Source organism: Rhinatrema bivittatum, chromosome 1 (assembly GCF_901001135.1).
Source record: "Rhinatrema bivittatum chromosome 1, aRhiBiv1.1, whole genome shotgun sequence".
Lineage (NCBI taxonomy): Eukaryota > Metazoa > Chordata > Amphibia > Gymnophiona > Rhinatrematidae > Rhinatrema > Rhinatrema bivittatum.
In genome coordinates this window covers 624,968,356-624,993,324 of record NC_042615.1, presented here as the reverse complement: position 1 = coordinate 624,993,324, position 24,969 = coordinate 624,968,356, and the positions used below count along the sequence as shown (strand labels likewise).

At 44.0% G+C, this 24,969-nt stretch overlaps 1 protein-coding gene across 3 annotated transcripts in view; it reads left to right on the top strand.

Annotated features, from left to right (window-relative positions):
- The first annotated feature begins 1,743 nt into the window (after positions 1 to 1,743).
- Positions 1,744 to 24,969, top strand: part of WDR36 (WD repeat domain 36) — a 178,845-nt gene continuing 155,619 nt past the window's right edge. Inside the window, exons 1-2 of one of the 3 annotated variants that reach the window (XM_029571826.1) lie at positions 1,744 to 1,993; positions 21,148 to 21,175. In XM_029571826.1, the coding sequence (XP_029427686.1) occupies positions 1,847 to 1,993; positions 21,148 to 21,175 (175 nt within the window). In that variant the 5' untranslated portion in view covers positions 1,744 to 1,846. Of the gene's footprint in view, positions 1,994 to 21,147; positions 21,222 to 24,969 lie in introns of those variants that run through there. The other 2 variants (XM_029571843.1, XM_029571834.1) reach the window with 2 other exon arrangements.

Here is a 24,969-nt window from a genome sequence, read left to right as displayed (position 1 = left end):
TACTTGGTATCCTCAAGTCTTTCAATCATCCTAGATGTAGCCACCCCCCCTTGTTGCCACTATTCTTTATTGTTAAATAATAAAACAGCACTTTACAGTGTATCTGTAAACCGATATGATGTTCTCCAACGAATGTCGGTATAGAAAAAACATTAAATAAATAAATAGGATACAAGTATATTTGTTGTTATATCCCGTCACCCTTTCCTTTATTTTTTTTAGCCCTGCTACCTCTCCCAACCGCCGGGAGACTTAAGTTGAGTGGGTTAAGGGCCTCTAAAGTTTTATACTTAGTTGGAAAGAGGGATTTTACATGTGCCCCTTGCAAGTTAACATCTGAGGTTTCTTATCTATTCCTCTCGGCCTTAGGATATGTAATAGCAGGTGGAAGGCCTCTTGTGTGGGTGGTTTACACTAGATGTTTGGTTTTTTTATTTAACCGGTTATATACTGAATATAACCAGTTAGGGTTAAAGTTATCTGGGTAAAATGACTCGGATAACTTTAGCTGAATATATATTCAGTGGGAGACTTGCCCTGATGAATATTTTCCTAAGATTATCAGGGTAACCTTATTCAGCATGGGTTGTGGTTTGACCTCACACCATTTCTGGCTTCCCTTTGCACATCGGAAAAGGTGCATGGTTAAGCCACAGCCCACACTGTGACTGCTTTGGCAGCTTCTACGCTCTCCAGGTCCCTAGCTCTCTCCCTCCCTGTCAGGCTCTCACTTGCCTCCAAGGTACTGGGGCTAGACTGCAGCACAGGAAGACAGCATTTTTTTTTTGTCCTTCCCAGACAGACTGTAGAAGTGGAACAGAGCTATGTAGAAAGGCAGCATATTATTTTATACTTCAATTTACAGAGTGGCTGCACACCACACAAAGGGCTAAGATGGGCTGTGGGTCACTGCTCTTGATTTCTAGAACAAAAGATAATATAGTATGGGACTCCAATGGTGGAAAGTCGAGCAACATCAGGAAATATTTCTTCCTAGAGAGGGTGATGGATGCCTGGAATGGCCTCCAATGGAGGTAGTGGAAGCAAACATTAACAATGTTCAAGATAGAGATTCGTTGTGGTTATCCAAACTAATTGCCAAGAAATGAGAAGAAAACCAGATATTAACTGTGATCTACAGTATTCTAATAGGAATGAAACTAGATAACACTTATTTGCTAACTGCTATCATATTCTATATTTCTATGTTCACCTGTCTTCAGGAAGACTCTAGTATTCTATATATGCTTTTTCAGCTGTTATTTTTGTAAGAATGTTGTATTTTTAAGGTACTCTGTAAAATATATGTATTTTAAAAATGCTTTCGAGATGGTAGAAAACCGTATATGCGTCACAAACGAATTTTTCAGTTTTTATATTCCAATCCCAGCTCCAGCCAGCTGGAAGCTACTACCCAAGCTGTGCTTTATACACTTACCCCTAAAACGTAGAGGTCCTAGCTTCTCACTCCCTTTTCTCCAACCTACCAAATTGCCACCTCACCTAGGTCAATCAAATAGGCTGATCCTCTTTTGGTTTTGCCCCGCTGCGTGCTTGGGTTTGTAATCTTGATACTCCCACTGACGGCTTTAAGGAAATCGGAACTACATTTCTCTGCATGCAAGACCCGGAATGATATGGCAACTATTTCTGTCCTCAGCCCCCCACCCTTAATTCTCTTCCCTCCCTACACTAATTGTGGATGTTACTAGGCTATAGTAGTAGAGATTCCGCAAAACACCGCGGCGCTACCGGATCTACCCAGCGTCGGAACAGTGGTTGCTGCAGAACCCGAGGCGGTTTGAGTGAGGGACCGGAAGCGGAAGTTAACGCTGGAGCCGGAGCAATGTCGGGAGATGGCAGTGTGTTGTTCGCCGGGTTCCGGGCACTAGGGTTGTACTCCGGCCACCTGCCGCACGTGCTCCGCTATCACCGTAAGCACCGCCAGTTCTACGTGGTGACCGCCGTGGGCAGGAGCTTTCACACCTACAACGTGAGTGCGGCGGCCACGGGCTTGAGCTCCAGCCAAAGGATTTAGAAGTTGGGGAGGGGAGGGGGGCTTATCACTAATTTGTTTATATATTTATTTATTGCTCATTTTGAGGCCGATACAATACAACCCTTGGTTGATCACAGGGTTTGGATGTCATTCCACAACCCCTTATTCTACTAGGGGATTAGCGTGTCCAGCCTCCCCAAGCGAATAGCGCTCATCATATGCAAATACATGTTGATGAGGCTATTAGCTATTCTCACCCCGATTGAAAAAAATGTGCTTAAAGGGTGATTGAAAAAATAGAAAATACTGCTTTTCTGTGCTTTCTCTGACTTAACATCGTGGTGATATTAAGTTGGAGGAACCAAAAAGACCAGAATATTTAAAAAAAAAAAAGTGTACTGGCAGTCAAGTTAGGAAAAGTGATGCGCAATTAACATGCTTCCATTTTCCTAACCCGTGGCTGTACCCAAATTAGGAAATTGATGCTCATAAAATTAAGGGTCTGTTTTCCTAACCTGCTGACAGCCACTTCTTTTGGGTGCCCACTGCCAGGGAGGTGCTAGGCTAATTTACAAAAACTGTATGTATGTATGATGTACAGACTTGTCATGAATTCAAAACAGCATCATATATTTAAACAGAATAAACGGGCTATTCCAATGTAGTCTTGAGATTTCTCATAACAGAGTTAACCTCATATACTTTTTATGGCAGGCTCGTATTGTTAAGCCTTTATGCCATACATATGATGGTGGTACATTTTTGCGTCACCAAGTGTTTATAATCACTGGTTACTCTGCGAGAATATTTGACATTATTTGTATATTATATTTGCATTTGCAATGTCCAAGCAATGCGGTGAGTTAGTGTAGCAGGAATAAGACAGCTCTGTAAATGGCCACGGCCCGACACGATTCGTGTTTCTGTTACTCTTCCTCAGGGGCCAACAGATTGCCATGTCTAAATTTAAAGAAACAGGATTTACCTTGATGTTGAAAAAAGCTGGCTTCACAAAACCTGTTATACACTGTTATACATACGGTTTCACCGTCTGTGCGAAGGTTGCTTCTGCTACCAGGGTATAGCTATCGCCGGACAGCAGGGTCAGTACTATCTGCAAACCCATGGGTCAGTACTATCTGCAAACCCACGGTATCGCGATGGGTTCATCAGCAGCTCCATCCATAGCGAACCTGGTCATGGACAAGTTGGAGAGACAACACATATACGAATCAACATGGTTTAACCAGGTCCAGCTATGGATCAGATACATTGATGACCTTTTGATATTCTGGACGGATGACCTCACATCTTTGCTGGCTTTCACGGAGTGGATTAACACCATAGATGATGATTTAAAATTCACATCACAACACAGCTCTCATCACATAGCATTTTTGGACATACTCATCACTATTCAAAATTCACAATTGTCCACCAATTTATATTGCAAGAAAATAGAGAGAAATAACTTACTGATGTACCATAGCTTCCATCCGAAAGCATTTAAAAACGGACTTCCAGTGAGTCAATTATTTAGAATTAGAAGGCTGTGCTCATCTGACAACGATTTTAAAATGCAAGCTAACATTTTAGCTGCGAGATTTTTTGATCGTGGCTATCCATTTTCAGCAGTACATAGAGCATACAAGAGGGCGTGGTACTCCCCACGGCAAGCCCTCCTACAGTATAAGCCAAAAGAACCGATGACAAAAGACATATGCGTTCTCACCCACACTGACAAGTCTTATTTAATCATGGACAGCATTAAAAAACATTGGCACATCCTACAATTGCACTCCATATTTTCAGAGTACCCTATGTTCGCCTACAAGCGCAGCCAAAATCTCAAAGACCATGTAGTCCGAGCAGACTCGAATCTCCGGACGCCATCCAAGACAGCAGGTCACCATAAACAATGCGCGCAATGTGATATGTGTGCCACAACCATAGAAGGCACAGAATGGCATCATCCCATAACAGGACACACATATTACAAAAGGTCCACCACCACATGTAATTCTACCTCAGTCATTTATGTTATACAATGCCCCTGTCCCTATCTATATGTTGGCCGCACGAGTAGGAAAATCAAAACTCGTCTCCATGAACATAGGAGCCGGCTTAACACAGGCAATACGGATGCACCTATGGTAAGTCATTGTATGACTGCTGGACACACCTTTGACCAACTGCACTGGACAATTCTAGAACAAGTTGACAAACATCCTCGCGGAGGTGATCACAACTTTACATTAAACTATCGTGAACAATGGTGGATATTCACATTGGCTTCAGAATTTCCCCACGGATTAAATGACACTGTCGAATGGTCCTCACTGTACTAGTAGCCTATTGGCTCCCACTCTACCTAACTCTTTTTCTGATTGGTTCCTTCCCAAGAAGCTAGTAGGTTTAAAACCTGCATTTCAAATGGCGGATCCTGCTGTCCGGCGATAGCTATACCCTGGTAGCAGAAGCAACCTTCGCACAGACGGTGAAACCGTATGTATAACAGTGTATAACAGGTTTTGTGAAGCCAGCTTTTTTCAACATCAAGGTAAATCCTGTTTCTTTAAATTTAGACATGGCAATCTGTTGGCCCCTGAGGAAGAGTAACAGAAACACGAATCGTGTCGGGCCGTGGCCATTTACAGAGCTGTCTTATTCCTGCTACACTAACTCACCGCATTGCTTGGACATTGCAAATGCAAATATAATATACAAATAATGTCAAATATTCTCGCAGAGTAACCAGTGATTATAAACACTTGGTGACGCAAAAATGTACCACTATCATATGTATGGCATAAAGGCTTAACAATACGAGCCTGCCATAAAAAGTATATGAGGTTAACTCTGTTATGAGAAATCTCCAGACTACGTTGGAATAGCCCGTTTATTCTGTTTAAATATATGATGCTGTTTTGAATTCAAGGGAGGTGCTAGGGACATAGATTTGTCCCTAGCGCCTCCTTTTTAGCACTGCCCCTCCTTTAAATATTTGATCGCGCACCCAGGAGAAGTGACTGGGTGCACGTTAGGAAAGTGTTTTCTGTACAGATTTATTACTCATTCCTTGAATTTTTCTAGTTTCTCCTTTTCTCTGTGGACAGGAGGCAGCACCAAGCCTGCAGCAGCAGGTTGTATAAATCTCTGTAGAGCAGCTACTCTCAGCCGTAGCTGTCACTGGCTGCTTGCTGGGACAATGTAGGATTAACTCAATGGTTTACTTTGACAGTAGGGCACATTTTGTGTGTGTTAAAATTAAAGAGTGTTAGTGTACACAAAATATGCACTAAATGGAGAAGTAAAAAGTGAGCCAATTTTAGTGCACTTTGCATGTTACTAAGCCACGTATAGAATTCCTTCTTGTGCAAGAAAGTGTGCTAAAAATTAGTGCAATTTTTTTACTTCCCATTTATTGCTGAAACTTTACTTCACTTCAGAGGTTGAAGTAAAGTTTTAACTTTCATTTACCTTAATGGGAAGAAAATGGACATTAATAAAATTGGCCTACCTCCCATCCATCTAAAGATCCCCCCTCCCTCCCGCAGCAGGAGGAGCTAGTCCTACTGATTCCCAACTCCAGAAGGGACAGCTTACCCTACATAATAATTTATTCTCTGCCCTTTCAAAGAAGGGACCAATCCCCCTTCAGAATCTGATTCTGGAGGTGGAGTGGTCCTTTACCTCTGAAGGGGGATTGGTCCCTTCTTTGACAGTGCAGTGAATAAATTAATAATAAATAAAGTAGACTAATACCCATCAGCTATAGAAATGTGCCTTCCCCTGTCCCAGAGCTGGGTGGAATGTTTGAATGGGTGGGAGGCAGTGCTGGCATGAGAAGAAAAAGGGGGTCCAAGTGGGTCAGGCATTTAGAAAGAATATGGGAATATTTACTTAAATTTATGTTTTTCTTCCCTTCCCCAAAGCCCACTCACTTCTTAAGTCGTCCTCCCCCCCCCCCCCCCCCCCAAAAAAAAAAAAAACCAAAAAACAAACCACTTATCCCCTAATGCAGGGATAGGCAAACATTTTGGTCTAATGGCCACATGATTACAGAGCTCTTCCCTGAGGACTTGGAAGGTGGTGTGTGTGTGTGTCTCTCAGAGGCAAGTTAAAACAAAGCCGGAATTGATGCTTGCACATACACAGTACACAAGCATCCCTCCTAATCTACTATTTGACATTTTTTCCTTTCTGGCTTCAAATCTAGTGAGTAGAGGTGCAGGCAAAGAAGTTGCTGACATGCTGTCTATGCTATCCACTCATGCATGTTCTGAGACACATACCCATGGTCTCTCCCACACATGATTTCACGAGGGAGAGGAGAGAGAGGGCTGTCACCTGCCTACTTAGAGCAGCATCAAGTAGCACAAAGGGGAAGTTCTGGACAATGAAGAGGTGCTGCACCAAAAGGACCGGTCTCACAGTTGGCTTTATTGATGGAGGGAAATGGGACAGTCAGTCATGCTAATAATGATGGTGGTGGTGCTGACAGCCCTTAATTAATGCCACATTGTTGACCGCTTGTTATTGTGTGGGCTAGCACTTCCTGCGGATCTCATGCATGGCTGCTAAGGAGGAGGCAGCATCAGCAGTGGCCATACATTTCCTTTCTGGCTGATGACAGGCCAGGACTACATCTACTGGTGTGCGCTGGAAGAGGATAGCTCTTTCATATAACCTGCCCTGGTTCCTATGGGGACTGGAAAACAGTACAGCTCTCCTTAGCGAGGAGGTCATCTTCAACCCGATACACTGCTTGGATTTTAAAAAGATTGCTCTCAGACTGGGGTCATATGCAGGGGATTACCCCGCAAGCCAGACAAAAGGGTCAGGTGGGCAGGATTTGGACACCAGGCAATAGTTTGCCCACCTCTGCATTAATGCTGACCAATGTATCCCCCTCGTGCCTCAACCCACTAACTCATCAAGCATACCACTGTGTACCCTTAAAGGCCTAACACATCTAATTGTGCTCTTAACCATTAACATTTTCACTGTCCCCCTTAACCCACTAATTTATCACTTTCCACACCATGTTAACACCCCTAACTCATTAACATACCCCATTAATCCTCCCAAACCCACTACTCTACCAACTGCCTTCACCCAACCCTATTAATAATTCTCTCCCCTCTTCCCCGAGGGGTTATGGGGTGTGAGAGAGAGTTGGCTGAGTGAGGGGTGAATTAGATGGTATGAAAGTTAAGTAGGTGGGTGGGTTGAGTGGGAGGCTTAAGGGGCTCGAATTGGAGTGTTTGAGGGACTCTTTCATCAGGGACACTGGTGTGGGGCACTTTAATTTGGGCTTCCTCGCTGTGAAGACCCCAGATTTAAACTCCATAGATTAAAGAACCTCTAACTTATGCAATTCATTGGTTAGAGATGCGAGTTAACTTTACTTCAATAGTTACGTTTAACTTCCATTTCTAATAGGCAGAAATGCAAAGATCCAAGGCACTAGGCTGCCTAAAATTTGGAGCCTGTGAAGAATAGGCCGAGCAGATAACCAAGAATTCCCAGATGCCTCTGCTGTACTATGGCTGTCAGAGGTGAATGAACTTTGAGTGCCTTTCTGAGCATGACTTGCAGAATATCTCTGAGATGGATCTACTGGCACCAACAGGAAAAGGCCTATTCAATGACAGTGTTTGCACCACAATACAAGGAAACTTGGTGCACATGACATCAGGATGCAAGCTTTTGTCTTGCAGATGCATGGTTTCAACGGACAGAAATCAGTTGAAAAGGAGATCCTGTGAGGTGACAGTTTTTAATTAAACCCTGGTGCCAAGAAATGGAATTCAAGCCTAGCTCCTATTCAAGACCCAGACTGCGATTTGTTTACACAACAAAAGAAGAAAAGAAGAATACATAGTGCATCAAAGCCAGAGTGATACAGGAACTTGTATGATGGGAGGATGGTTCAGGGAAGACTAGTATAGAATGATTTTTACAATTGAATGGGGGGTGTCATCACAAGCATTTCCTATACATGATAGATTGTCATGACAACAGCATAAGGTATTTTTTGTAAGGAAATCTTTGGGCAATTACGTCATTCATTCTGGAAGCTTCGGGAATGTTGTATTTTGATTATATAAGTCAGGGCATGTCAGAGATTCACTGAGATGCAAGTTATTACTAATAGAGGGCAGTCATATTGCATCTCCCAGAACACTTGTCTTGGACTTTCTTATAAACAGCTGAATAAATTATATTTTAAAATCTTTTTCTGAATCGAAGTGTTCTGATTGCCCTGTCCCTGTGATACAAAAATTATAAACACCTGCCAGGAGAAAGATGCTATTGCTGCCACTGATGGAGACAGAGTGTGCATTGCCAGCCAAGGCTGAAAAGCAGCCACTTCCACCAGACTAGGGATAGAGCATGTTGCTGGCTCTAGTCTGGCAAAAGACACTGCTGCTGCTACCTGTAACCTAGGCTTGAAAAGACAACACTACTGCAGGCCTGGAGAAAAATTGTAGTGAAGTTGCAAAGAGAAAGAAGAGGGGAATGGGGTGAATAGGAGAGAGAGAATGGATGTAAAATGTAACAAAATGAGCCAAATATACACATAAAAAAAGCAAAATAAAAAATAGAGACAAATGGGAAAAAAAAAAGGTTTTTGGATAAGTTAGAGACAGATTTTGCTCCAGCACTCAAGTTAAGAAATTTCCCTACCCTGTATGCTAATTTTATGTGCAGAATTCCTTTGAAAATCCACTACTAAATCATAAGTGAAATAAAAACATACACTAAATCCTGCTTTAAACTCAGTCTCATGTACGTAATTCCGTGGTGAGGGTTTTATCAGGCCTTAATCATATTTCTACTGCTTTACAACAGCTACATTGGCTCCTATTAAATTCTATTCATATTTTAAAATATTAACTTTAACCTATAAAGTCTTGAGAAATCTTCCTCTAGTCCAGAGCTTCCCAAACTGTGGGTCGGGACCCCAAGTGGGGTCACAAATGCCTCAAAGGGCAGTCCTCTCCAACATCACCAGCATCAGAAGTAGTGGAAATCAGCATGGGATCTTTGAGCTAGCCTGCACTCTCAGGTCCTGCAATGGTCCCTCCCTCGCTTAAGTTTCCACGTTAACAGGAAGCCATGTGTGAGGAGAGACTGGGGCCTCTACAGGACCTGTGAGCATTTACTGGCTCACAGATCCTGTGCTGACTTTCATTACTAATGCTGCTGCCAGTTGTAGATCAACATCGGGCATTGGACCAGCCATTGGGGAAGAGTAGGCAGAGTGTGCACAGGTCTGTGGAGGTTGTCACTTCTTCTCTATACTCTCCCATCATTGAACTTACCTGAGACAAATGTTGCCCCTGTCATCAGCCTGCCCTCTCTTCCCACTAGCTGTCATCCACTTATTGCCTGAGGCCCAAAGGAAAATGTTGCTGCTGATCCTAGTCAAGGGGATGTTTGGATGGGATGAAGGGAGGGATCAGATACAGGAAGGGTTTGAGGGTTGGATCACTGGGAGAGGGATTGGCTGTGGAAGGTGAGGGGGGATGCAAGAGAGGAGCTAGGGGTGAGAGTATCAACTGGGGGGGGGGGGGGGTGGTATGTGAGAAAAGAGAAGAAGAGATGACAGATGATCAATTAGGGTTACAAAAATGGCTTGGAGGTGAGAGAGGTTCAGTGGGGAGGATGTAAAAAGCTGGAATGGGTGAGTGAGAGGCTGGGCTGGGAAGGGGAGAGGAACTGAGGGATATAAGAGGGGATCAGCTGGAGGGGCAAAGATTGAGAGGCCCTCTGGAGGGGGATGGAAGTTGAGAGAGGGGATCAGTTGAAGTGCAGGAATGGTGAGTGATTTGGCTGTCCTCTGGGGTCATGTGAATTTTCAAGTGCCAAAATGGGGTCACATTGGCTAAAAGTTTGGGAAGCCCTGGATCTAACCTATTTAGAAACTCGTACACTATGTTCTTCTAATGAACAATTTTTGTCTATGTCTCTGTCCTAAGTCATTAGATTAAAGAAAACCAGTGAAAGTGCCTTCTCTGACATGACCCTTAAATTATGAAATGTCATTACATAATTGAAATGAAAGCCATTTGATGCCTGGATGATTACTGACAGTTTAGGGAAAAGATTAAAGCCTGGTTATTGTGAGTTCTTTCTAACTTATGAACTTTATAATTGTAGTTTATAATTCTTGCAGTTAGCTTTTTTTTCCCCCCTTGGTTCTATGGCACTATTAAAGGATTTTAAATCATTTTCTGTTTTAGTTAGCCAAATTAGTAATGGCATTTGTGATTAAGCTTGTTGGACTGGTGATTAGTTGATTATTGACTTATGAGCTGGCAGTTTAATCACTTTTGGAAATGTTTATTTAGGTTTTTTTGTGATCTATCTATCACTGGTGCTGTTGGCTTGTTGGTGCTCATGTGGTCCTCAGGCTAAAATTGTCTCCAGGCTTATGTTCCCAGGTGGGAAGAGAGAGGGCTATTATTATTGATGATTCAATCGATAGAAATGTAGATGGCTGGGTGCAGGGGCAGATTGTGGGAAAATATTGGCCTGGGGGATTTTTCTCCATACTGGCCCATGGCTACCCAATTACACACAATATATAATTTACATATCTGCAATTTATATATTTAAATATATTAATGTATTATATTATATTATTATCTTATATTATTATTATTTATTTATTTATGGGTTTTTATATACCGATATTAGTGGGAACATCATATCGGTTTACATCAAACTGAAGGCAGAAAGTACATGTAACAGGGAAGGGGAAAATATATATATATATATATATATATATATATATATATAGTTTACATATAAATGCACACAAACACCTTAAAATATGAAAAGTGTACCCTCTTAAATTCTAATGTAAAAAAAAAAGGGCAAATCACATGACAATTACAAAACTTAGCCTTATACAAATTGCTTTTTATTACTCATAAATTAAGAAACATTAAATATGAGACATGTATAACACCATGTTGTATTCAAAAATAAATGCTGACCAAATATTCACTCTATCCATTCATACGAGCAGCAAATAATGCACACATCAACCACATACGATATTAAAACCAACTCACTGCAATATTCATAATTAATATGACCTTAGACTATTCTAACACTACAGTTGTTTCATAGCTTATATTGGCAATATTGTAAACACAAAATCTACAAAGTCCACTGGTCAAAACAGGCAAACTCTGTGCAAAACATTGTTAAAGAGACCCAACAAAGGCTTTTGTGTCACCTGATTAAAGGCTTCATCAGGGGATATTTGTCATTCTGACAATATTTAATTTTTGAAATTCTGGTTTATCACAAAGGATACTTTGCATAAAAGTTCTAAACTACCAGCTCTTCAGCATTAGTCCACTGCGTCAATCACTCTGCCCTGATTAAGCTCTTAGTTGTAAGTTACATGTCACTGTAAAAATCCAAAAGAAATGATTTGTAGGACTTCTCAATGATGTATCATTGCAACATTAATCCAGTGCACCAAACATGCTACTTTGATTAGGAGGTTAATCAAATCATATATTGCCACTAAAGGCAGATAAAAAGCATACAATTCACATTGCTAATAATGACAAAATTCAAAAGACCTTAACGTAAAGCTTAAAAGTGAATTTAAATTCTTAATGTTTGAATTTAAATTCTAAAACAAATTTGACCCCTTCAAATGAAGCATTGTACCTGCTGGAATGCAAGTACAGAATGAACCAAGAAACTCGGAATAAAAGCAAGTTTGCTTACCGTAAGCAAGTTTGCTACTGTTTGTTTCCGTAGATAGCAGGATGAATTAGCCATGCTGTCATGGGAACTGTCTATCAAGGCCTAGGAAGTGGAGCTTCTAAGTAGAGTTCAGAGCTTTGCTCTGTACGGCTGCACGTGCCTTCCCGCGCAGAAAAACCGTCTCTCCTCAGTCTGTGATTAAGCAGTTTTTGAAGTAAGTTCAGTATGTCGACTATCCAGGGAGGTGGGTGGCTCAGCATGGCTTATTCATCCTGCTATCTACGAAAACACCATTTACGGTAAGCAAACTTGCTTTTTCCCGTTGATAGCAGGGCTGAATTAGCCATGCTGTCATGGGAGTCCTAGGCTCCCGACCACGCTGTATTATGTGGTTTCATGGCTTTATGCGTGATCAAATTGTGGTGGATAATCAATTATGTAATTATCTGGATATAGATTGTAGAACGGCTCGCCCCAGCTTGGCATAGTCAGCCGTCTGCTGATCTAAGCAGTAGTGGGACGTAAAAGTATGCAAGGATGACCATGTCGCCGCCTTGCATATGTCTATGGGTTGCACATGCCGGAGATGCGCCATTGAGGCCGCAACTGCTTGTACTTGATGTGCGTTTGGATGAGAAGATAGGGTCAACTTCTTCTTCTGGTAGCAGAATTGAATGCATTGGGCAATCCAGCTGGATATGGTCCACTTAGCTATAGGAAGACCTGGAGCATTTGGGTTGAATGACAGGAACAATTGTGACTGACTGTCCTTTTCTTGTAATAGGCTAATGCTCTTTTGCAGTCCAATGTGTGTAACAGTCTTTTTCTATCATTCTGATGAGGTTTGGGAAAAAATGTTGGCAGTTCTATGGATTGATTTAGGTGGAATTGGGTTACCACTTTTGGAAGGAAAGATGCATGCCTTTGAAGTACAGCTTTGTGATGATAAAATTGAAGATAGCTATAATGTACCAAGGCTTGGAGTTTGCTGACTCTACACGCAGATGTTACTGCAATGAGGAAGACTACCTTCCATGCAAGTTATTTGTTGTATGTTGAGTCTAGTGGTTCAAATGGTAATAGCATGAGTTGTTCCAAGACTAGGTTGAGATTCCACAGAACCGGAGGTTTGGAAACCGGTGGCCGCAGATGGGAAAGGCCCCTGAGAAAACGAGATACCATTGGATGAAGTGAAATGGCTTGTCCCTTATGGGGCCTATAATATGCTGCTATGGCGCTGAGATGGACTCTGATGGACGAGGTTGCGAGGCCTGTTGTATATAATGTATGTAGATAATCTAATAAGCATTCCAGTGAACAGTCTAATGGATGTATGTCCTTAGATGAGCACCAGGCCAAGTATCTTCTCCATTTTAAACCATAATTTTGTCTTGTAGATGGTTTCCTGGACTCAACAATTATACCTTGTGTGGATAAGGAGATGTCCTGCTCCGTTAAGAGGAGCTGCTCAATCTCCACGCATTAAGTGAAGGGAGGTGTGCATTGGGTGCAGTAGCATCCCCCCTTCCTGTGATAACAGGTCTGCTCAATCTGGTAGCAAGATTGGATCCTCGATGGATAGATGTAGTAGGTGCGTGTACCATGGTTGTCTGGGCCATGCTGGTGCTATCAATATGAGTTGAGCTGCGTCTTGTATGCACTTCTGTAATGTCCTCATTATGAGGGGTATTGGAGGGAAAGCATACATGAGGGAAAGCATACATGTCCACGAGATGAGGAATGCGTTCTGTGCCATTCGTTGTTGGCTGAGCCACACTGAGCAAAATCGAGGGACTTTTGTGTTGCCCTCCGTGGAAAAGAGGTCCATCATTGGTATTCTCCATTTGACGAAAATACTCTGCGTCACTTGTTGATTGAGCGACCACTTGTGAGGGTAGAATATGCGACTTAACTGGTCTGCTCGAGTATTGATGGCTCCTGGCAGATAGGTCCCTGGAAGGTGTATTGAGTCACGTGATTTAGAATCTGTAGCGTTTCCTTGCAGAGGGACCATGAACCGGACCCTCCTTGCTTGTTTATGTAGAACATTGCTACTTGATTGTCTGTATACACCATGACTCGACGACCTTGTAATTGAGGGAGGAATGTTTGTAGCACATTCCATATTGCTCTGAGTTCCAGTAGTTTGATCTGCAGATGTTGTTCCTGTGAGGACCACTGACCTTGAGTCTGCAGCTGGTCCAAACGTGCTTGAGGGATGGATCAGTAGTCAGAACTGCATTGTGTGAGGGGGTATTGAACAAAGCATATTTGATGAGTGTTGTTTCCTTGAGCCACCACTCTACATCTTTCAACATGTCGGGTGTTAAAACCAGTTTTTTCGTTAATGGTTGTGAGTGTTGTTTCCACTGTCGTTTGAGCCCCTATTGTAGGCGACGCATATGCAGTCTCATGTTGGGTACAGTGTGAAAAGCCGCGGCCATGTGACTCAATGCTGTGAGGATTTGATGCGCTGAGAGCTGTCTCATTAATTTGAGAGATCGAAATAAGCGTTGCATTTCCAGCTTCCTTTCCGAGGGTAGCAAGTCTCTGGTTTTGGTGGTGTCCAAATGAGCCCCTATGAATACTGGCAGCCGAAGGCCCAAGTGCAGGAGATTGCTCCCGGACCCCCGCTGGACCACCAGGGACTGTTGGCAAGTCTAGTGGGGATCAGGAGGGTGGGGGGTTGTAGTTAATTAAATTTAAAGGGTTGGGATGGGGTGGGTTTTTTTTGTTGTTGTTGCTTTTTGTTTTTCCAAGAAAGAGAATGATAAAAGTTTTCTGATCCGGGGTGTGGACAGAAATGGCCCTCCCCAGACCCGAAAACTAAATGGGGACAAAAAAAACATTTTATGCCCTCCCCTAATTTGCTCCATAAGACGCCAGACGCCCGGGAACAGAGCCAGTTTAGCACACCATTATTATTATTATTTTTTTTAATTTTCCTGCTCTAAATCCTAGGTGCGTCTTATAGAGCGAAAAATACGGTAATTTTTTTCTCACTATAATATCCACTCGCAGAGTTAGTGAGATACAGGCATTAGTCACCTACCCGCCTTACACTAAAATTCTACATGACAGAGTGGTCCTCCGTACACACCCTTAGTTTTTACCAAAGGTAGTGTTGGAATTTCATCTTAAATCAATCCATCATCTTGTCTACGTTCTTTCCAAGGCCCCATTCAAACCCAGGAGAACAGGCTCTACATTCTCTAGACTACAAACATGCCCTAGCCTTTTATCTGGAGCGCACGTCAGCCCACAGGAAGTCCACTTAATTATTTGTTTCTTTCGATAACAGCAAATTGGGAAATCCAGTGGGAAAACAGACCATTTCCTCCTGGTTGGCGGACTGTATCTCCTTTTGCTACCAGCAAGCAGGCATTCCGCTTCAAGACCGTGTAAAAGCACACTCTGTTAGGGCTGTAGCAACCTCAGTGGCACACCTTCGTTCAGTGCCTCTTATTGGTATTTGTAAGGCTGCAACCTGGAGCTCTCTCCATACCTTTGCAGCCCATTATTGCTTGGATAAGGCTGGCAGGCAAGATTCCATTTTTGGCCAGTCTATTCTACACAACTTATTCTCAGCTTAACTACCCAACATCCTACCAGCGACTCGTTCAGAGTTTTCAGGATGCCCTCCTACCCAAATCCACCCCTGTTGTTGTGCCTATTGCACGTCTTTGGGTGCATTTGGTGCATTGCTCGGGCATCCTCAGTTTGCTACTCACCCATATGTGAGGACTACCATCCTGCTTGTCCTGTGAGAAAGCAGAGTTGCTTACCTGTAGCAGGTGTTCTCACAGGACAAGCAGGATGGTAGTCCTCACATATGGGTGACATCATAAGGATGGAGCCCAATCACGGAAAACTTTTGTCAAAGTTTCTAGAACTTTGACTGGCACCCACTGGGCATGCCCAGCATAGCACCAACCCTGCATCCAGCAGGGGTCCCCCTTCAGTCTTCTTTTTTCCGCACAGCAGTAGCCACGCGGGTTAAGGAGCTCTTCAGAGACTCCTGACAGGAATTTTCCTCACGGAACTTTGTTAAAAAATTTCAAAAAATTCTACCCCACAGGGGTCCCCTTATCAATTTCTTTGCTCCGTGGTCGAACGATAAGTTTTTTGCCCGTTTGCGGTCGATTCCCGTCTAATTTTTCCCTCGCGGCCTACTGGCCATCGACCGCACCGCGACTAAATTTTTTCGAGGTCATGGCGTCGGTTTCCGTCTGTGCCCCGACTGCACTTGAACAATGTCTATCACTGACCCTCACACGGTCTGTGTCATGTGCTTGGGGTCCAGCCACGATGTCCTTACTTGCACCGAATGTGCCCAAATGACACCAAAGGGTCGCAAGGCTCGGCTTGATAAGATGGGTCTTCTCTTTCGGCCAAAAGCCCCGACTGCATCGATAGCTTCTTCGTCTGAACCGGTGCCGTCTATGTCGCGCCAGCACTGGGAATCCGCTGCTATCCGACCGGCCTCGACGACTCCACAGGTGTCGACCCCCTTTGTTCCTCCTCAGGAAAAACACCGAGGTGAACAACGAGAAAATCATCGACACCCTCATCGTAAAGCTCAGACCACCAATAATGGCAAACCCTCGGCATTGATGTCATCTGAGCCCCCGACAAAGAAGCCCCGTACAGAAAAGGCCTCATCCTCTTCTGTCTCTGGGTCACCGAGGTGTTCCCCACCTGGACAGGTGCCGGGATCCGCAAGTCCACCTTCACCGGTGGACCTTCCGGCTACGCCACTGCTGCCTCCTACTCCGGAACCGGTTATCCATGCCCCAGGTTTCCATGAGGAATTGGATCAGATGATCCAAGAGGCCATCAGCAAAGCACTCCAGGGCTGCCAACTTCCATCGATGCCGTCAGTGACCGGAGGAGGAACTGCTATTGGCAAGAATGGACAAGTTAATCTGTGCCCTTCCACCGGTGGATCCAAGGGAACCAATGGACCAGACTCCTTCTTCGCCGATTCCCTTGTCATTGGAGGATGATGAAGAAACACCGCTCTTCATTCTACCATCGGGAGTGCTGCCACCGACACATCCATCGATGTCGCAGATTCCATCGGTGCCTCTGTTGCCTCCCTCGATGCCTCCATCAATGCCTTCGATTCCTCCTTCGGGGCCATCGATGGCCAGGGCCTTCAGGAATAACTCAGTTACTTCCTTCTGAAGAACATTTGGGAGCTGGTGATGACCCTTATAATCCTTGGACCGATGATTCGCCCCAGGACTCTGATGATCTACCTTCACAGCCCTCTCCTCCTGATGAAAGGAAGTGTTCTCCTCCAGAGGACCTGTCCTTTATTATTTTTGTAAAGGAGATGTCTGAAACGATCCCATTCCAGCTTCAGACAGACGAGGAATCTATTTATTTTATTTAACATTTTTTATATACCGAGGTTGTAGAGACAAAATCACTAAGCACTTCGGTTTACAGACAACTATTGAAATGACTGACCGTGAGTCTTACAGAGAACAGGAAATAAGAACTGGATCAGATGCTAGAGCTTCTACAATTTCTCAATGCTCCAAAGGGAAATCATGTCCATCCCTATTCATGACATCCTTTTGGACCTTTTGAAGAGAAACTGCGAGCACCCTGGCTCTGTGGCACCTGTTAACCAAAAAGCAGATGCCACCTACCTAGTTCAGTCAGCCCCTGGCTACCAGAGAACTCAGTTGGATCATCACTCAGTGGTTGTAGAGTCAGCCCAAAAGAGGGCCAGACGCACCAAACCTCACTCTTCCATTCCCCCAGAAAAAGATCAGAAATTTCTGGATGCATTTGGAAAACGGGTATTCTGTAGATCAATGCTCATCTCTCGCATTGCATCCTACCAACTCTACATGACCCAATACAATAGGACCTTGTTCACGAAGATTTAAGACTTTGCTGAAGCTCTACCTCAGCAGTTCCAGGATCAACTTCATGCCCTAGCACAAAAGGGCTTAGATGCTGGCAAGCATGAAGTAGGATCAGCGTATGACATCTTTGACACAGCTTCCAGGGTGTCGGCAGCCGGTATCAGTGCAAGGAGATGGGCCTGGCTGAAATCTTGAGACCTCAGATCAGAGGTACAAGACAGATTGGCTGACCTACCCTATGCAGGGTATAATCTTTTCGGTGAAAAAATTCAAGAAGCAGTGGCGCAGCTCAAGGACCACCAAGAGACTGCACCAGCTCTCCTCACTGCCTTCTGATCTCTCTTATTCTTCCAAAAGATCCTTTAAGAGAGATTCCAAGAGACAGTTCTACCGGCAGAGGAGATACTATCCCCCGGCGTCCAGGGGTCAGCCTTCTAAGCCTTACCAAAAAGGCCAACCTAGGCAACCTAGAGTGCGGAAGTCACAGCCAGCCCCTCAACCAGGTCCAGCGTCAGGCTTTTGACTCCCTTCTAGAGAGCAGTACCCAGCTACTACTTTCGACTATTCCAGTCGGAGGCCGGTTGTGCCACTTCTTCAGCCTATGGCATGCAGTCACCACAGATCAGTGGGTACTTGCAATAGTTTCCCAAGGTTACCACCTCAACTTTCTCTCGGACCCACGGATTCCCCGCCTCGGCTGACATGGGGAACATACGACCATTCACCACTCTTGGGGCAGGAAGTCTCCCTCCTCCTCCAGTCCTGAGCAATAGAACCAGTGCCCCTCTCCCAACAGGGACAAGGGTTCTATTCCAGGTATTTCCTGATACCAAAAACGTCAGGTGGTGTACGCCCAATATTGGATCTTCGCACTCTAAACAAATACCTACAAAGAGAAAAGTTCAAGATGGTGACCTTGGGTTCTCTACTTCCCTCCTTCAAACGGGAGACTGGCTCTTCTCTCTAGACCTTCAGGATGCCTACATGCACATTTCAATCACTCCGTCACACATCGCAGATTCCTGCGGTTCCTAGTAGGCCCAAAACACTTCCAGTATTGAGTGTTACCTTTCGGCCTAGCATCTGCCCCATGAGTCTTCACCAAGTGCCTCATGGTGGTAGCTGTCTATCTCAGGGTCAAAGTGTTCTCGTCTACCCCTATCTGGACAATTGGTTGATCAGGGCTCCCACTTGGCAAGGTGCACTGATGTCCCTTCGCCTCACTTTGCTTTCCCTGATCTCCCTAGGGTTTCTCATAAACTATCAAAAATCCAGGCTAGTTCCTTCGCAAACTCTATCGCTCATAGGGGCCGACTTGGACGCTCTAAAAGCGAAAGCTTTTCTACCTCAGGATCGAGCTCTCACTCTCGCTTCTCTGACCCTTCGACTGCAGTCTCGACAACATTCAACTGCACAACACTTCCTGATATTATTGGGTCATATAGCCTCCACAGTGCATGTCACTCCCATGACTCGCCTCGCCATAGAGTAATGCAGTGGACTCTAACATCGCAATGGACTCAGTCTTCTCAGCCAATGTCCTCCACAATCCGCATCACCAAACAGCTCCGGCTATCGCTAGCTTGGTGGACAAACCAATCCAATCTGGTACAGGGCCTTCCATTTCAGATTCCAAAATCTCAAATAACCTTGACAACAGATGCCTCCAACGTCGGCTGGGGAGTACATGTTGGAAACCTGCAAACTCAGGGCATCTGGTCTCCAGAGGAAGCCAAACACCAGATACATTTCCTGGAGCTTCGTGCAATCAGATATGCTCTCAGGGCTTTTCAGTATCATCTCTCCAACCAGGTCATCCTGATTCAAACGGACAACCAGGTGGCCATGTGGTACATCAGCAAGCAAGGGGGAATGGGCTCCTACCTCCTGTGTCAGGAAGCTGCACAGACATGGGCGGAAGCCCTTTCCCACTCAATGTACCTCAAGGCCACCTACTTGCCGGGAGTGGACAATGTGTTGGCAGACAGACTGAGTCGCACTTTTCAACCACACGAGTGGTCCTTCAACTCCACTGTAGGAGACTCAATATTCCAACGTTGGGGTTACCCTCACATAGACCTCTTTGCATCATTTCACAACTGCAAAGTAGGAAACTTCTGCTCTCTCACTCGTAGCCAACACCGCCAGCCCAGAGATGCTTTCTCCCTCTCGTGGGCCAGTGGTCTCCTTTATGCGTACCCTCCACTTCCACTCATTTCAAAGACTCTCGCAAAGGGACAGGGGGCTAATGATTCTCATAGCCCCTTATTGGCCACGCCAGGTCTGGTTTCCAATTCTCCATGACCTATCAGTTTACCGCACATTCCTCTGGGGAAGGACCCGCTTCTGATCACTCAGAACGACGGATGCCTACTTCACCTCAACCTCCAGGCCCTTTCCCTGACTGCCTGGATGTTGAAAGTAGTATGAGGCACAAATTCTTACAAGTGCTGAAAGCAAAACTTGTGCATTGACTTTGAACTTAACTGCTTCACTTCTGTTCTTATTTTTCCCAGTTACCCCTACAGAATTAGACTGTGTAGTGATAATTATCTCAGACTGCTATTTGGACATTTCTTGGCATTTGTCCCCCCCCCCTTTTTTTTTTTTTCATTTAAACCGTTCTGATATCAATGAGTCACTATGTGTGGTTATAATACGTTGTTGCTGCTGTATGTATGTATGTATTTATTTATTTATTTATTTAATTAAGGCTTTTATATACCGATGTTCCTGTACTAGAACATATCACGTCTGTTTACATAGAACCAAAGTTGGAAATTACATCAAACAAGAGGGTAGAGATAACAGGGCTAACTTCGTATGAACTTATTGATAAAGCAGCAAACAACTTAAAATAAAATACAATTATTATAAATATAAGTATAAATATACAAAATATAAATAAACATAAACATTCAAATACCATTCAAAAACATTCAAATATTCTCTGTTGTTTTGTATTGCACTTTCTCTATTATTTCTGGGCCCCAGCTAGAGTCTAGAATGAAAATTAATCCTGATCAAATGTCAAGTACTTTGAAGGGCTTGGGCTTGAGCTGCGGATGTTTTTTTGCATGGCAATTAAATGAGGCCGATCATGGAGTAAAGTGTGGGAAAGCACTTTTGACTACTTCCCCTTGGATAGCGCTATCATACGTTGAACATGCCTTACTCCCAATTGTTGTCGATCTCATTAGTGACTTTGCTTTTCCAAGTAGAGCTAATAAGCCTTGCGTATATTGTAATTAGTCTGATGATGTTTTATATGCCAGAGAGTAGGGGCAGGCCTAAAAAGCCATGTGAAGGGAGTTTATTCTGGGTCAGAGCTGCTGAAGTCCTCTTTGCAGGTGTTTTCAAAACATAGGATAGGATTACATTTATTAGGCAGTGAATAAAATTTAGCTCTACTTTTGAGACAGAAACCATATATTCCATGAATTTCTGACCTTCATGTATTTAAGAACATGTATAGGTAGGCTAAGTGTTGTATATACTAAACAATTCTAATTTTCTGTCTTCCAGGTAAAGAAACTTGGCATAGTTGCAGTGAGTAAGTATGCAGCAATCAACACACACAGAATGCACTGCTGTTATAGGTGAAGGTTTCTCTTTACTGAGGGACACTTTGTATTGGGAACCAAACACCTGGTACTGTGGTGACGATCCATAATAAATGTGGTTCCTTGTCAGACAACCGGAGAGTTAGTTTTCTTCAGAAGGGAAAGGCATCCGGCATGATATAGAGACTATGTAGAAAGAGACGCTTCTCCAGCAAATTAGGATGCTGAATAACGGCTTTAGAGAGTGGGCATGCTGATGATGGAGCAGCACAGTGTGAAACACAGCTTAGGTTGAATGGAGCCTAGGTCTGGCAATGAAGGCACTACACAGAAAGATGCTTGGCTGCATAGGGAGAGGAATGATTAACAGAAAAAGGGAGGTGATATTGCCCCCTTTACTCTCTTGGTGTATCTCATTTGGTATATTGTGTTCTAGTTCTGGAGACCGAACCTTTAAAAGGATATAAACCAGTTGGAGTCAGCTCAGAGGGTGGTTACTAAAATGGTCACTGGTCTTCATTCTAAAATATTGTATATGGAGATAGACTTAAAGATCTAAACATGTACATCCAAGGGGAAAGGCAAGATAAGCGAGATATAATAAACATTTAAATATCTCAAAGGTTTCCATGCACAGGAAGTGAGCCTTTTTCAAAAGAAAGGAGGATCTAGAACAAGGGGTCATGGGATGAGGGTGAAAAGGGGGTAGACTCAGGAGTCATCTTAGGAAATATTTCTTTACAGAGAGTGGGGGATGCATGGGACAGCTTGTCAGTGCAAATAGTAGAGACAAACATGGTATCTGAATTCAGGAAGGCATAGGATAAATACAGGGGATCTCTAGGGAACTGATGTGAATTGAATGCTGGATTGATTGGATAGATGGGCACCTGGATGGGCTTATGGTATTTTTCTGCCATCATGTTTCTATGTGATTTGGCCTCAGATAAACCTTGTATGTTTTTGTAATATTTGCAGGAATGCCTTTTTGTAGTATGAGTAAAAGTACACATGAAATTCCCTGTACATACTCAGATCAGTCGAGACTCCTGGGTTTTGCCCCCCTGCCAGCAGGTGGAGATAGAGAAAGTTTCACAGACATTGTACATAATCCAGTGTGCTACCTGCAGTCCCTCAGTATTTCTGTGTCTTCAGCAGATGGTACATGGTGTAAAACCTGCAGTCTGGAGAGAAAGAGAGAAAAAATTAAGACAACATTTCTGAATCCTCCTAGGGGTTTGTGAGGTCCTGGTGGGGCCATCCCCCCTGGTTTGAGGTGGACGGTCAGGGGGTTGGTGACCCTTCTGATAACTAAGTTCAAGGTCTGCGGGGTGGACATCTGGTGGTCCAGATCCCTCATCCCCCACGAGACAGTGCTGGAACCTGCCGCCAGTTCTGTACTGCAAGCCCAGTGGAACAGGGAAGTATCCCTTTTATACAATTTGTCCTGGGCTGGGTTGCTAAAGTTTGGCAAAAGCAGACTGATATAGCCAGTAGTCTGGCTCTTTTCTGATCTGCCATGTGGCCTGTGTTCCAGGACCCTGAACCTCTGCATCAAAGGAAAGTATTGGTTTCTATGTATTTTTATTTGTTCTCAGAGAATTAAAAAAAAAAATAAATAAAAATAAAAAAGAGAGAACAAGGAATCTGTGCAGCGGTGGGATTCCCCGGGGGGGGGGGGGGCGAAGATACCTTAGCAGCTCAGGGAGCTCAGCAATGGGGTTTTTTAGCTGCTTCTCTGCCTATGGAGGAGACTGGGTGTTGGCTCCATGGCGCGGAGGGACTGTCCCCTGCTTGCCGTTGAAGTGTAGCGGTACCGCGTGTGCGGGAAGGAACAGTGTGCGCATGCGGAAAAAGCTGCATTGCACTGGGGGTCTGCATCACACATGGCCACACTGGAAGAACAAGCCTTGCGAGTAATAGGGTCTAGCGCTGAGGCTTTTCCCGTCAGCACAGAAACAGCAGCTATTTTCGATTCCCTAGCAGCATCAGCGGGGTGTTCCCTCTTTCTCCCAGTCTCTATGGATTCTGGGACAGTCAAGAGGACTAAGTTGTTGAGAAGCTTTTCAGGATGATGATTTTCTGTGCCAGATGTTAAAAAATCCAGGCCTAAAGAAGTTGAAGGTGCAAGCAGGCTTTGCTTAGTCATGTGGTAGGCCATGGCAGCAGTTCTTTTTCCACGTGCATAGGCTCGTGCATGCATTATCGCCGCGTGGCGGTTGTATGCACAGGAACCTGTGTGCATAAGGCCGCAGCCTAGATTTAAGTGCTTATGTTTGCGACCTAGACTTGAGCGCACATTTAGGCAGGTACTTGTGCGCATACGACCATGGCCTATATGAGTGCGTATTTGCACATGTACTTATGTGCTTACGACCACGACCTAATCTTGAGCGCATATTTGTGCGCATCTTGGAGGGGTATGGATGTACGCCCGGGTGGCATTGGTGTGCGCACAGGAGGCTTCCTAGAACCGAAGGTCAGGAGAGCTAGGCACCGGAGTCAAACAGGTCCTTGCTGTCTGTGAGGCTTTGCCATTTGATTAATAATAAGCATAATAATAATAATAGCAAAAGCAGTGAAAGAGAGAGACTCTGATTCAGTTCCCAGGTGTATGTCATATCTTCAGTTGTATAATTAATGAGGCACTCCCCTTTGGGCTGAAACAGGCAAGCGTTCATATTGTAGACTTTTTAGTACAATGACATCTTCATGCAAGACATGATCCTTGTTACACATGCTCTGGCATAATTGTATTTTGGCCCTTCATTTCTGTATCAAGAGGCTATACTAAGCTTTGATGTTTCCTCCTGCCATAGCTTATTTGCTAGCACCTTCCTTCTGAGAGCTGATAGGAGCACGTGGAGAGGTAGCAGCCACACTGGAGAGAAGTTGCTTGTGAGACTGGAAAATTGGGCATCCAAATGGCAGATGAAATTTAATGTGGATAAGTGCAAGGTGATGCATATAGGGAAAAATAACCCATGCTATAATTACACAACGTTGGGTTCCATATTAGGTGCTACAACCCAAGAAAGAGATCTAGGTGTCATAGTGGATAACACATTGAAATCGTCGGTACAGTGTGCTGCGGCAGTCAAAAAAGCAAACAGAATGTTGGGAATTATTAGAAAGGGAACGGTCAATAAAACGGAAAATGTCATAATGCCTCTGTATCGCTCCATGGTGAGACCGCACCTTGAATACTGTGTACAATTCTGGTCGCCGCATCTCAAAAAAGATATAATTGCGATGGAGAAGGTACAGAGAAAGGGCTACCAAAATGATAAGGGGAATGGAACAACTCCCCTATGAGGAAAGACTAAAGAGGTTAGGACTTTTCAGCTTGGAGAAGAGATGACTGAGGGGGGATATGAAAGAGGTGTTTAAAATCATGAGAGGTCTAGAACGGGTAGATGTGAATCGGTTATTTACTCTTTCGGATAGTAGAAAGACTAGGGGGCACTCCATGAAGTTAACATGGGGCACATTTAAAACTAATCGGAGAAAGTTCTTTTTTACTCAATGCACAGTTAAACTCTGGAATTTGTTGCCAGAGGATGTGGTTAGTGCAGTTAGTATAGCTGTGTTTAAAAAAAGGATTGGATAAGTTCTTGGAGGAGAAGTCTATTACCTGCTATTAAGTTCACTTAGAGAATAGCCACTGCCATTAGCAATGGTTACATGGAATGGACTTAGTTTTTGGGTACTTGCCAGGTTCTTATGGCCTGGATTGGCCACTGTTGGAAACAGGATGCTGGGCTTGATGGACCCTTGGTCTGAC